Below are 13,668 nucleotides of genomic sequence, written 5' to 3'. Positions count from 1 at the left end.
ACAGCATGTTACACAATAAGCATAACTTGAACTTGTATTATCAGCTTAGACTAAATACAGACATATCATCGCGTGATATTCTCTTCAGACAACTAATCACTTACGGGGGGAGGGTGGGAGGGGGGTACACAAGAAATGCAGCAAGTGTGATGGTGTAATGATTAAACGAATTGTTTGGAACACCAGTTTTTTGTGCCTGTGTTGCAGACATCTTTACAGTTAATAGAAACTCAGTTCTTCCCTCCCATACAATTGAAATCCCAGTTTTTGGCAACAGGAAGGAGATGTACAGATTGAGTGCTGTGATAATGTAATTCGGGTAAAAAATCTACAGGGGCGCTTTTCTGGTCCATGCTGGATTTTGACACTTATTTGGGCTGATGACGTACACATTTTTGTTGGCAGGAATAGGGAAGGGGTTAGCATACGTACAGAAGGGGTTATATACACCAATCAGCCATAACATTATGACCACTGACAGGTGAAGTGAATAACACTGATCATCTCGTCATCATGGCACCTGTAAGTGGGTAGGATATATTAGGCAGCAAGTGAACATTCTGTCCTCAAAGTTGATGCGTTAGAAGCAGGACAAATGGGCAAGCGTAAGGATCTGAGCGACTTTGACAAGGGCCAAATTGTGATGACGACTGGGTCAGAGCATCTCCAAAACTACAGACCTTGTGGGGTGTTGCTGCTCTGCAGTGGTCAATACCTATCAAACGTGGTCCAAGGAAGGAAAATCGGTGTACTGGCGACAGGGACATGGATGGTCATGGGCACCAGGATGCACAATGGTGATGTAGAAAAACATGAGTCAGAATCAGATATTTCTGTGATTCCACAGTATTTATACTTCTCCAACCATACTCTGGATGAATCGTTATCCATTTAGATTTTTCTAAATACTACATCAGCATTTCAAGAATGCCATAAGAGATTACTTAGAGCTGATCAAGTGAAACCTTTTTGTCACTTCAAAAAGGCCACTTCCCATTTAGAAGCATTGAATTCAACAATGTTTTCACAATCCATTGTTCAACAACAACTTCATTATAGTTGTGTAAAGGAAATAGTTAAAGATTTTGCTATCAGCTAACTTCTTGGCAAGTGACCTGCTCTACATTCATGCAAATACATAGTGCCAGTTTATTTTTTAGCATATAATCACTATACAGTCTCCTGAACATTTCCTACAATACATTCATTAACGGGGATATAGAATAGTTCTTTCTGTATTGGGCAATATGTATCCCATGTACATTATATTATAGGGTTTTGCCTTGGGTTCTGAAGAGGGTGTGGAATGTATTGTGTGGCTCGATGTAGCACACAATTCCCATCCAAATCTCATTTTATTTGGTTAGTAGACACTCTCCTGAACATTTCCTATACTACATTCACTCTGGCATATGGAATAGTTTTTGCTCTATGATGCAGTACCCCATGTATAGTATATTATAACGTGTGGCAATGGTGGAAGAGGTGGAAAGTATAGTGTTGTTTGATTTAGCTCAAAGAGCCCATATATAACTAATGAACATCAGCAAAGTAACATGAATTACATCATAAAGGATTCATCAACTAATTTTTAAAATATGAAATGTTAATAACAATAGTTTACTCCATCTCCATTTCTCAATGTGCTCCACCTTAGAATATTATTCATCCTTCGTGAAGTACTATTTAAACAGCCTTTTCTTTAGTTTATATTTTTTATATGTAGATATTCCTTTTATTTCATATATATTTACAATATGCACTAAGCAAAGCGGCAAAATGGATGAATTTAATATTATTCATATCGCCTTTTACCGCTGACTTTTATTTTGAACGCAAAATTCGAAAACCGGATGTCTTATTGTTGCTACGGAATCTCTGATGTTGCCCGCATGACGCTAATTGATGGATTCTGTTCATGTATACCGATGAATTTGCGTGCAATATGCCGGTACAGTGATGGTTATTATTAAATTACGTAATAATTACATAACTCCGATCGTTTAGAAGTATTTAATGACAGAAATTGACTTTTTTGTGCTTATTTTGTGATACCAAGTGATCCGCTTGTCAGTAAATGTCATCATGAACTTGTTTTACCGGTCCATTATTTGTAATGTGGTTACCCACTGTAATACCCACACAGTCTGCACGCGGTATATCGAAACTCTTAGCAGCAGTTCGATTCAGAAGCGGAAGTATATTTGGAATGCCCACAAAAACAAAAATCTTATCCCTGCAATATTTCCTAGATGGGTGACTAAACGCAGTTTATCACTCAGTCGTTCAAATACCCCGACTATGGACAAGATTAACAAAGTAAAGAGGGTATCTATAGAAGGCAACATTGGTAAGTTTGATTTCCCAACAGAAAACGTGCAGCGTTATTTACACCTGATTCTATTATTTTTTAAATGGATAAATTGTGGTTTGTGGTCACTTACGGAGTCAGTAAATTTCTCCATTGGTCTTAGAAGTTGATTTGGTTTTTAGATTATTTTGTACAATGGAAAAACTAAGTAAGCTTATACATTTGTTTTCCAATTAAAAATGACATTAGTCAAACAGAAAAAGTCTGTTTCTAATCTATGTTAAAATTGGATATGCAATAATGGTGTTTTAAATTTTATTTTTGTTGTTTGTTTTGTGTTTTTCTAATCAGAAAGTGGCTTGTCAAGAAGTCATGCCTGCTCAGAATATCCACAGGGCCTTCATGATTTGCATAGTGCTTAGCAGTGTGTATTTTCAATCTAGTTTGGCAGCACAAACAAAAGATTATACTGTCCCAATCCAGACCTTTGGCATTCTAGTTGTCAGTTTCTTGAGGTAATCTGAAGAGATGTTACCCCATGCTTCCTGAAGCATCTCTCACAACTTGGATTGGCTTGATGGGTACTGAATTGACTCCAATCAAGTGCCGGTATGGCATGGTTTTGCAAAATAGAGTGATGGCCTATCTTCTTCAAGATCCCTTTTACCCTGTACAAAACTCCCACTTTAATACCACCAAAGCACCCCCAGACCGTCACATTGCCTCCCCATCATGCTTGACAGGTGGCACCAAGCACTCCAGCAGCATTATTTCATTTAGTCTGCCTCTCATTAATGTTCTTCTTTGTGATCCGAACACATAAAAAACTTTTGATTTGTCTGTCCATAACACTTTTTCCTCTGTCCAGTGTCTGTGTTCTTTTGCCCATCTTAATATTTTCTTTTTATTGGTCAGTCTGAGATGTGGCTTTTTCTTTTCCACTCTGTCTAGAAGGTCAGCATCCCGGAGTCTCCTCTTCACTGTTGACGTTGAGACTGGGGTTTTGTATAATTGAGCAAGATTTGCCCTCTTGCTCAATTATGCTCCGGGGCCTCCCACTCCTCTTTCTATTCTGGTTAGAGCCAGTTTGCGCTGTTCAGTGAAGGGAGTAGTACACAGTATTGCACGAGATCTTCAGTTTCTTGGCAGTTTTTCTCATGGAATAGCCTTCATTTCTCAGAACAAGAATAGACTGACATGTTTGAGAAGAAATGTATTTGTTTTTGGCAATTTTGAGCCTGTAATTGAACCCACAATTGATGATGCTGGGGACCTGGCTGGGGACCTGGCTCTTGTGCAAAGCGTCTATCTAACTTAGATAAAACTTGTAGTAATTCTCACCTTGTGCTGTTGTCTGTTAATGTTCTGTTGTGTGTGTGTGTGAATCCCAGAGAGTAATAATTTTGCATAGCTAGTTTGCAGAAGCACTGTACCAGATTGTCTTATTTCTCCTCCCACAAAGTCCCTGTTTACTACTTGTTTAGCCAATTAGCCCCACATAACATACATCTACATAAACTAAGGTATTGCTGGTGTAGTACTGCTTTGTTTATTTCAGCTGAACTATTGTGATAATTGTACGCTAAAGGAGAACTTCTAGCCCACTTTAGTTCAGGAAGCTTTTGCTGAACTTATTGATTGACATACAAGACCCTACTAGTTATGCAAAGTAGCATCTTTGATTGCTTTAACGATGTGCACGCTTGCTAGGAGGAATGAGGAAACGCAATAGCAAAATCATTTTTGCAATAACGATTACATATGAGTTTTGACACTTTTTCAAGCAATATTTGGTTTAAAACTAAAGTTACCTGGGAATTGAGATTACATTTTTTACCCGATTTCAGTAAATGAAATGGAAACGCAGATGATTTTTCATGTATGCATTGTGGAGGGAAAATCTCAGGCCTGGGAGGAGTTCGGTGAGGCCATGGAGAAGGACTATCGGCTGGCCTTGACGAGATTCTGGCAAACCGTCCGGCGCCTCAGGAGAGGGAAACAGTGCCCTACCAATGCTGTTGCTCCTCCACATCGAGAGGGGTCAGCTGAGGTGGCTTGGGCATCTGTTTCGGATGCCTCCGGAACGCCTTCCTGGGAAGGTGTTCCGGTCCCGTCCCACCGGGAGGAGACCCCGGGGAAGACCTAGGACACGCTGGAGGGACTATGTCTCCCGGCTGGCCTGGGAACGCCTCGGTGTCCCCCCGGAAGAGCTGGAGGAAGTGTCAGGGGAGAGGGAAGTCTGGGCATCTTTGCTTAGACTGCTGCCCCCGCGACCCGGCCCCGGATAAGTGGAAGATGATGATGATGATGATGTTGTATGCATTCACATTCACTTTTTCAATGTGTCAGTGTTGTGTTGGACAGGCCTTGTAAATAAAATATTAAGCATCATTTGCTATTTTTCTTTCTAATTGTCAGGAATTCTACATCACAAAAAATAAAATGCAATGCATTATACCCATGTAGAAATGGAATTGCAAAGTCTATTTGCATTTTAAATTGAGTTGTGTCAGCCAAACTAGCTGTGGTGCTCATACACCTTCATGCATCTTTTGGCATGATCATGATTACAATCATAAGGTCTGGGCACAGTCAGATCACAAAGCATCTTTGGTCTGTGTGTTATTATTTTCTAAATGGCCCGTACGGATTCTGCTCTTTCATAATCTAATACTGGTCCATGTCTCTGGGAAAAAAGGATGACTATTTAATTAAATACCTCTTTATCCCTGTGGCTGTAATTTAAAACCTTGTTAGCTTTTGTGAACTTTTAAAGCTTATTATTAAAAAAGTAGACAAATAGAAGCACTGAAGTTGCGCCAGTGTGAACATATACCTGTTGGTTTGTAATTGGTATTTTGAATGGTATAGGAGGAGATGTTTTTGGCCCCATTCAATTCTTTGGTACTTTTTAGTTCCTTTCAAATGCTTTAGGAGCTCATTTAAATGTTCTGATAATTAAAAATAATACACAAATGATGCCAAAACCATCTTGTCAGGACACCCTAATTGTGACAGTGTTGACATTTAAGAGTAAGCTTCGTGTTGATAGCTTTTATCCTTTAGAAATCCAATCATGTTATTATTAAGACTATGAAAGAGTGCTTTGGCAAGCACCCCTTATAATGATTAGGATCACAATAACTGTAGTTACACTGCATTTCAATATGGAGATCGTGACTATACCATGGTTTTGGAGCGCAGTCCAAGCCAGCCGCAGACATTGATCGGCTAGGGGGGATATCCTTTTTTCCCCAGAAATGTTTATGCTACAGTATATTCATAATTATAATAAACATGCAACACATTCAGTGTTTGCTGCTAATTATCCACACATGATTAAGAATGGCATAAAGCGTCAGCCAAATCAAGTCTCGTATAATTGTTAGCGTAGATGTCATGCTCCAATCATCTCATTCAGAAGGGACAATCATAGGATTTTTGTGAAGTGCTGTTTTTATTATCTGTTAATTTAGCGGTTGGAAAGTCAACTTTTGCAAGACTCCTGCAGTCTGCTGACCAAGACTGGGAAGTGGTTCTTGAACCCATTGGAATGTGGCAGAGCATAGAAAGTGGCTCTTTACAGGTAAGCGCCAGTCAACACCAATGTTGAAAAGTCTTCGGTGTGGATGATGAATAATCACTTGTTGATTACAGAACGTTTCTTGATTGTGTAAATAGCATAATTGTCACTCTGTTCTGTCTCACCTCTGCGGCAGACGACCAGCAACCTGTTGGATATGATGTACAAGGACCCTCAGCGTTGGTCCTACACCTTCCAGACCAACTCATGCATGAGCCGCATGCACACCCAACTGCAGCCCCCGCCAGCACGCCTGCTCAGCTCAGAGGGCGTCCCTGTCCAGATCTTTGAGCGCTCTGTGTACAGTGACAGGTGAGGATCGCCTACATGGTGCGTTTTCTGGGTCCGTTGTTGTATGTGGTGCAGCTGGACCCAAGCCGACCATCTTTGTCACTTTCCCTTACATGTGTACACTCCCGTTCTTCAGGTACATCTTTGCGCTGAACATGTTTAAGCTGGGCTGCATCAACTCGACGGAGTGGGCCATTTACCAGGGCTGGCACTCCTTCCTGGTGGAACAGTTTGGCCATCAGGTGGAGCTGGAGGGCATCGTCTACCTCCGAGCCCCCCCACAGGTAAAGGCATATACACGCACATGCCAGTATAAATTGCTTTAATTGTGGGTGACTCAAAGCCAAACATATGAAGAAAACATTGATAATTGGGATAATTGGGTACCTGCGCACATGTTGTATGCCAAATGGCAGTATATTTTAGGGAGGTTCAAGTTTTGAGTAGTAGGTTGTTTGTGCTCCTGTCAGATATGTCTGGAGCGCTTGGGACGGCGGGGAAGGACAGAGGAGAAAGGAGTGCAGCTAGACTATCTGGAGACGTTACACACCCAGCATGAGGAGTGGCTCGTAGAGAAGAGCACCCAGTGAGCACACGAACATATCCTCTATATTAAATGTGCATGTCAAATCCAGAGGCTCCATGGCAGTGAACTGGAATTTGCTGTGTTTAAAGTGCTGTCTTTTGGATTGGATGTTAAAATGGTGTCCTGACTGTGGCTACTATGAATCCATGGCACTTTTTGTAAGAGTGGGGATGTTAACTGATGTCCTGGCTTAATTTCCAAACATACAGTGGATATAAAAATTCTACACACCCCTCATTTAGAATTCGGGAGGTTGTTCTTTTACATCAAAAGAGCCAGGTTATTGTAAGGTTTTTATTTCCCCCCCTCGAAGATTTCAGTTTGTTTTTCAATCGAATTTTTCACATTATAAGTCACATTAAAAGTGGAAAAAGTTCTGACATTATTTATATTTGTCTCATTCTTTTACATCACAAGAACCTGGGTGTGTAGACTTTATATCCACTGTATCATCATGGCCACTTAATCATTTCCAGCAACTAATTGGCTTGTTCTTTCCCTCTCCCCCTGTAACTAAAATAAATGGCAAGGTACTATATAGACTCCAAACTTTTATATGTAAATAGCTCTGTTAAGGATTGTCAGCTAAATGACTGAAATGTAAATCATGTTATTTTTTTATGTGAGACTAATAGTTTACTTTTATTATAATATAATGTTTTTAAAATATATATATATATATATATATATATATATATATATATATATATATATATATATATATATATATATATATATATATATATATATATAAAACATTACCCCCAATATAACATTGCCCTAACATATGGCTGTGTTCAGTCTAATTGTGAAGTATGCTAAGTGTTGTAAGGGTCAGTGTTTAATGCCATCTCTCTCTTCTCAGGCTACACTTTGAGCACTTGACCAAGGTGCCTGTATTGGTGTTGGATGCCAGTCTAGAGTTTGAGAATAACCCTGATGTTCAGGCCTCCTTTATCACACAGGTACTGCTACTTTTCCTCTTTGATGCAGAACCACACAGACATGCATTTAATACTTCTGTCTATCTGGGGGTTGTACCTCAGTTTGACCACATGGGGGCAATATTACAGTCCTGGAGTATGTCTTTGACATTTCTGGTATGTCATTGACAGTTATTTTGTGCAGATCACATTGGAAAATTGTTGATGTTTTTGTTTGTTTGTTTTGACATGTCAGTATCTCTCACAATGTTAAGATTGTTTCTGATATTGGGTTTATGTGGGTCTTGTTTCCCTCTATGCAGGTGAAGGAGTTCTTCAGTAGACTATGAGGACCCTGTGAATTGTGCTGTCATCTAAATAGGATCAAGATATCTGCAACCATTTGGAACTCAGTATACAACAGTGAAATAATAAACTGTGGGTTTTCCAGGTAGTTCGTTGCAGATGCTAGTAGCATATGGGTCCCAAAAGCTTTTAACCAAGTAATTGTTCTTGAATAGAGCTGTCTATATTGGACAATATTTAAGATGTAGGTTTATTCAAGATGTAGGTTTCCCCTCATGTTTACTTTGATATGTTCATGTGCTCAGTTATTTTGCTATTCCTGTATTTAGATTGAGTCACATCCTTCAAGAGCTTTGTTTGTAATTTGAGTGGTATACTAGTTGGATATAATGCAGAGATCTGCATCAATAAATATTCTATATAAATGTGTTTTGGAAGTAAAGTCATTGAAATTGAATTATGAAAGAGGTTAATGTTATTTGATCAGTCTTACCTATAGACCTAGATATTTATTTAATTTAATGTGTAATCTTTGTAAACCATTACTGCGACCAACATGCAAAACATTTGAAGTTTGATTTCAATCGGTTAAAATTGGTTAAAGACCAATTTATTTGACTCTTTCTAAATCCTCCAAATTGCTTTTGCTTCCTGATCGAAGCACTTAAATTGATTTCGATGTAATATTTTTGATAATTTTGTTATTGTTTATATTTTTTTATTTAAGTTTTGTTTAATGTTTATAAAACAAATAGCTAAGTTTAAACTTCAACCAACTTCAACCAAAATGTATGTATGTATTAATTTGTTAGTTACAGAAATGTGCGTCTGTAATCTTTCTGACAATTAAATACGCGGGGCTTGTCTGGCTAATGAAAATGGGTCAAAATGAGTTTAACTAATACTTTAAGGTGTGATAAAAAAAAAAAGGTGTTCTAACAGTTGGGATGGCAATAACGACAAAATGTTTAGAAGTTCTACGAACTATGCATGTAAATGTCTGGACAGTTTCGAAAGACAATGACCTTGGCTAAATGCTGTCTTTTCCTCTCTGATGTGCACTGAGGATCAGAGGGGCTGTTGAAATGCCTGTGATGGCTGGGGTCATCAAAGGGCAGCTGTCCACTATAAATGCCCTGTCTGAATCTGTCTGCTCAAAGCGCATTTCGAACCAAGACGAGCTAGAGGAAGGAGAATAGTAGTTTCCATCTCCCCGTATTTTACATTCCGCGTGACAACGCTATATTGGATAAACTTTTGCAGTCTAAAATGGAAGGCTTGGATCGGCTCATACTTTGTGCACTATTCGTCTGCTTTTTCAGATTTGGCTGTTCGACGAAACCATTGCACCATTCGCGACATCGCAAGAACTCATCGGATTCCAAATTAGGACATCTTAATTCGTTCTATCCGAACAGGTACCCTCTTTACATGATGCAGCTGTACCGCTCCTTAAAGGCGGCAGACACTCCACTGTCCGTGACTGTCAGCCCTTTAAGCACAGCCAATGAAAACCCTTCTCTTCGGAATTCTGATTCTGTCATCAGTCTGATAGCAAAAGGTGCGTAAATTATATATTTTTTAATTATGTTAACCTTGATACTGTCGACAACATTCTCAGAGGATTCTTATACATTTTTTCAAATGTATTTAACATAGTTTTAGGAACTGTAGTACTGTTCATATAAATGTGTTGCGTATTTTTGTGATGGCAGTACAGACTAGCATGTGTATTGTAGTCTTCATGGATGTAGTTTGACCAGTCCTGTAGTTTTACGTAAGCGTCCGAGCCAATCCATAGATCTCTTCTTGCCTGTCCTCCCATCTCTGACAGGCACTTTAGTTGAAGGGTGTCTTATCTGTGTTTATCAGATCCTCCCTCTTTACAGCCCAGAAGTGTCACAATGCTTATTCGGCTTTAAAGGGGTTTTCTGTTTTATGTGAGCGGGTGTGTGTATTAACCCCACAGACGTCTGTACACGGAGGAGGGGGAGGAGAGGGTACAATACACATCCTGCTCTTTCCTCTCCTCCCTCTAAAGCTCTGACATTTGTCTAGTGGTTTGGCTAGTTTGTGGTGAAGTGTGCCTAAAGTTTGTCTCGTTGATTGCCCACGGAAAGTTTTCTCACTTTGTGGTTTCCTCCAGGTTGTCATCAAGTGGGTGATAAATGGACCGTCACTTTTGACATGTCCTCCATCTCTGCGAGTGATGACGTGCAGTTGTCAGAGCTCCGGATCAGACTACCTGCGTTCTCATCCTCTAAGCGCATCACATTGGAGATTTATCACTCGCTGAAGCAGGACTGCGACTCTGACTCTAAACTTTGCCGCGAGGAGCTCCTTCTCCTGGGTAGCTTTGGCGTATCACCCAATGACACCACGTCTCCATGGAAGGTTTTCAACGTGACAGCTATCCTCAGGTATTGGCTGAACCAGGGCGACTCACTGACCAAGTGGCAAGAAGCAAGAGTCGAAGATGTGATGGTGGAAAAACCCATGAGTGGAGCACTGGAAGATGGAGAGGAAATTGGCGTGCCCACTATCAGGCATCTTACGCATGGACGAAGAAAAGTACACCACCCGACAGCCGATCGGGTTATGATGGTTGTCTTCTCCAAGCAAAACATGCCTGGTGATGGCGAGAGCGCACACACTCTCATCCGTACTGTAGAGCATTCTAAATACACATTTTTGAATAAAGTAAGCCGTGTAGCTCAAGGGCGACGCCACAAGAGAAACCGATTGGAGAGCATGCGGATGGCTGGTGGAATAGCAGCTAATCTTACTGGATCGGTGTCTGAAGCCGCTCAACGCCCACTTTGCAGAAAGGTGGACATGTGGGTAGATTTCGATCAGATCGGCTGGGACGAGTGGATTGTGTATCCAAAACGCTACAACGCCTTTCGCTGCGAAGGCGAGTGCCCTACTCCAGTGGATGAATCATTCAGTCCCACCAACCACGCGTACATGCAAGTAAGATGACGAAAAAAGAAACATACCAATACATTTACATTTATAATAGTTTTTAGTGAATTTTTATAAAATAAAACTATTTCTTGTATTTTTCAGAGTCTTTTGAGACTGTACCATCCAGATCGCGTGGGTTGTCCCTCCTGCGTACCTACGCGTCTCAGCCCGCTGTCTATGCTGTACTACGGGGATGAAGACGTGGTGTTGCGGCATCACGAGGACATGATCGTGGAAGAGTGTGGCTGTCATTGATGCTGCTGCCATGTCACCCCTGCAACCATAAAGACTGTTATAAAAGGAAAACATGGAATGCTTAACATGCAAATAAGTCTTAATGTGCCACATGGATTTATTTGAAGGTCTAGTGTCCATTTAGCTCCGTATTTCTTTGTGTTCTTTGGCACATTAAATTTCAATTATTTTGCTACGGTGGGTCCTACTTACTATAACTTATTTTAGGCCTAAGTCACGAATAACTTGGAACCGTAGCATTCTATATTGAAAGATGTCTTTAGATTGAACCAATCCTTGGTAAATATATACTATTATTTATTTAAATATTTCAAGAACATAGAACCCATTTTTGGGTGTAAGACTGTCAATATACAATTAATGTTTTTGTCATTTCAAGATGTAAAAATGTGCCTCAATTATGACTATTTTGTTCACGCATTTAATACTTTATTACAAGATATATTTTTGTACATACAATTAAAATGTATATATTAAAGCTTTTTATTCTCTTCATTGAGGTGTGAAATGAATCTAATCCTCTGTGATAAATCCAGGACATATTATCTTCACTGGCACTTTTGACTTGATTGTAATTGACTCAAAGCAACATCTTTATTTAATGATACTATAGCCCTGAAAGCTCCACATCTGTTCTGAAGCTGCGGTGATGAACTGAATACGTGTTCATGGCTTTTCGGACTGGTCCCTTGTGAACAGCTTTACTATCCTCACCTCAAATTCTCATGTTTATAGTATTGCTCAGATCTTGGGAAGTCATCAGTGGCCCTCACAAAAATAGCATTTCCTAGATTATTGTGTGTGAAGCTGTAGGTAAAGAAATACATTGAACAGCAAGGTTACAGCAGTCAACTAAAAACAATTTAAATGAGGTCACCCATTTTTACTGTGCTTGCAGTTCATCCAACAAACTAAGATTTTGTTAGAGAAAATTAGTGGCCCCAAAAAATGTGTATTAACCCTTACTGACTATACTGACTATTTAATTTGACTGTTTTTTCAGCCAAAGTTTAGTTTAAATGTATTTTAATATCCTTGTAAACCAGAGCAACAGGTAATCAAGAGGTTAACACCGCATTTTAAAGCTGAATTTACTAACACTGATTTACCAGAGCTTCTGACGAGCCATGCTGACAAACAATATAGCCATTAGACAGGCGGATCGGTCTGGCTGACTGAAGTCTTTGTCATGTTCATTGGGTCCTACAGAAGGGCAGTAGTCATTATAGAACCTGGGGTTGAACCCTTGACAGTGTTTGTTCAGACACTAGGGCATGGCGAACATGCCCAGTGGGTTTCCTGTTAGTGAAGCAGCTTCAGGACATTGACAAGAAGCCAGGTGTCACAGCTTCTCTAGCACGTGTCAGTTCTCACACACACACTAAACCCTCATGAACAACCCCCTTCGGTTCCCCATCCCAACCAAAGAACATGTGTTCAGCTCATCGTTCAGAGTTGTGTAGTGGGGTGATATTGATTCTACCCTGAGATTAGAGCCAATGTGTCCTTTAATTACATTGTCATGGATATAACCTACTGTACATGTATAGAATCCTTGTTTTCAGTTCAGACTTACTGAGAACCGATTCAGGGTGACAGCGTGAATAGGATGTTGTGTATTATTCAATTATAAGGGGCAGGAACAAACATTAGTTCCTGCTTGGAAAGAGGGTCATCTGGCTGACACCCCTATGATGGCTGGGCAGAATTTAGTGCTAGACCTGACAAACCTATCAATGTCTGCCCCAGGCCCTCTGGTGTGTCAGTATTGCTCTGTTCTGACTAGCCCAGTGCCTTTCTTAATGCTGCACAACTAGTTTAACAGCCTTGTTGTGCAACCAAGTTGAATCAAAGTCCCTACCAATGCAGAATAGCTCTATTTCACAGGAAAATAACTGAATGTCTTACTGGATTTTGAGCTGGGGAACCATAGCCGTTGACAGATACGAACAGTGATGTCCATTTAACCACTGCAGTGTGTTCTTGGATAAAATCTAAACTGATTAGGTGTACGTAATAGGCAAATGGCTTTGTGCCATTTTCCATTGAAAAATGTCAGGAAAGGATGGACTTTACATTTCAACTTATTAACAAAATGTTATTACGACCCATATGTGAACAGGAAAAGTACTACAAAGTGTTATATGATTACTTATCTACTCATTATCTTTTTAGGAAAGCTTTCTATTATGGTTATATTACTGGTGGTATAACAATTTCTTGTGTAATGGCTTTTTTTCTGTAAGATACCAAGTTGTTTTTTCCAAAGGGGAACATGTATTGGAGTCAGTCAACCCATTTACCACAAGACTAATGACACTTGCCAGATAACTTAAAGTGCCTGAGGTTTTGACAGAAGCCATCCTCTGATTCTTGAATACACATACCCATTCTATCCATCTCCCTGTTATCCTTACTGACATTTTGGGAAAATAAGTATACAAAA

The 13,668-nt window shown here is 39.9% G+C and overlaps 2 protein-coding genes across 3 annotated transcripts; both read left to right on the top strand.

The window, feature by feature from the left end:
- The first annotated feature begins 1,876 nt into the window (after positions 1 to 1,876).
- On the top strand, positions 1,877 to 8,429 carry dguok (deoxyguanosine kinase). Of its 2 annotated transcripts, XM_020052910.2 has the most exons (8): positions 1,878 to 1,951; positions 2,253 to 2,350; positions 5,788 to 5,897; positions 6,031 to 6,206; positions 6,322 to 6,469; positions 6,656 to 6,771; positions 7,637 to 7,736; positions 8,018 to 8,429. In XM_020052910.2, the coding sequence occupies exons 1-8, from the start codon at positions 1,893 to 1,895 to the stop codon at positions 8,042 to 8,044; spliced, it is 834 nt and encodes a 277-aa protein (XP_019908469.1). In that variant the 5' UTR covers positions 1,878 to 1,892; the 3' UTR covers positions 8,045 to 8,429. The 2 variants fall into 2 exon arrangements, with proteins under 2 accessions (XP_010897175.1, XP_019908469.1); XM_010898873.4 differs by having other exon boundaries at positions 1,877 to 2,350.
- Positions 8,430 to 8,534: 105 nt separating this feature from the next.
- LOC105027013 (nodal homolog 2-A-like) lies at positions 8,535 to 11,627 on the top strand. The gene is made up of 3 exons (XM_010898881.4): positions 8,535 to 9,561; positions 10,147 to 10,973; positions 11,070 to 11,627. Exons 1-3 carry the CDS (start codon positions 9,270 to 9,272, stop codon positions 11,220 to 11,222), a joined length of 1,272 nt encoding a protein of 423 aa, XP_010897183.2. The 5' UTR covers positions 8,535 to 9,269; the 3' UTR covers positions 11,223 to 11,627.
- Positions 11,628 to 13,668: the final 2,041 nt, after the last annotated feature.

This window comes from Esox lucius, chromosome 13 (genome assembly GCF_011004845.1).
Source record: "Esox lucius isolate fEsoLuc1 chromosome 13, fEsoLuc1.pri, whole genome shotgun sequence".
In the NCBI taxonomy this organism is placed as follows: Eukaryota; Metazoa; Chordata; class Actinopteri; order Esociformes; family Esocidae; genus Esox; species Esox lucius.
The sequence above is the reverse complement of the archived record's forward strand: the minus strand, read 5'-3'. Positions and strand labels throughout refer to the sequence as shown.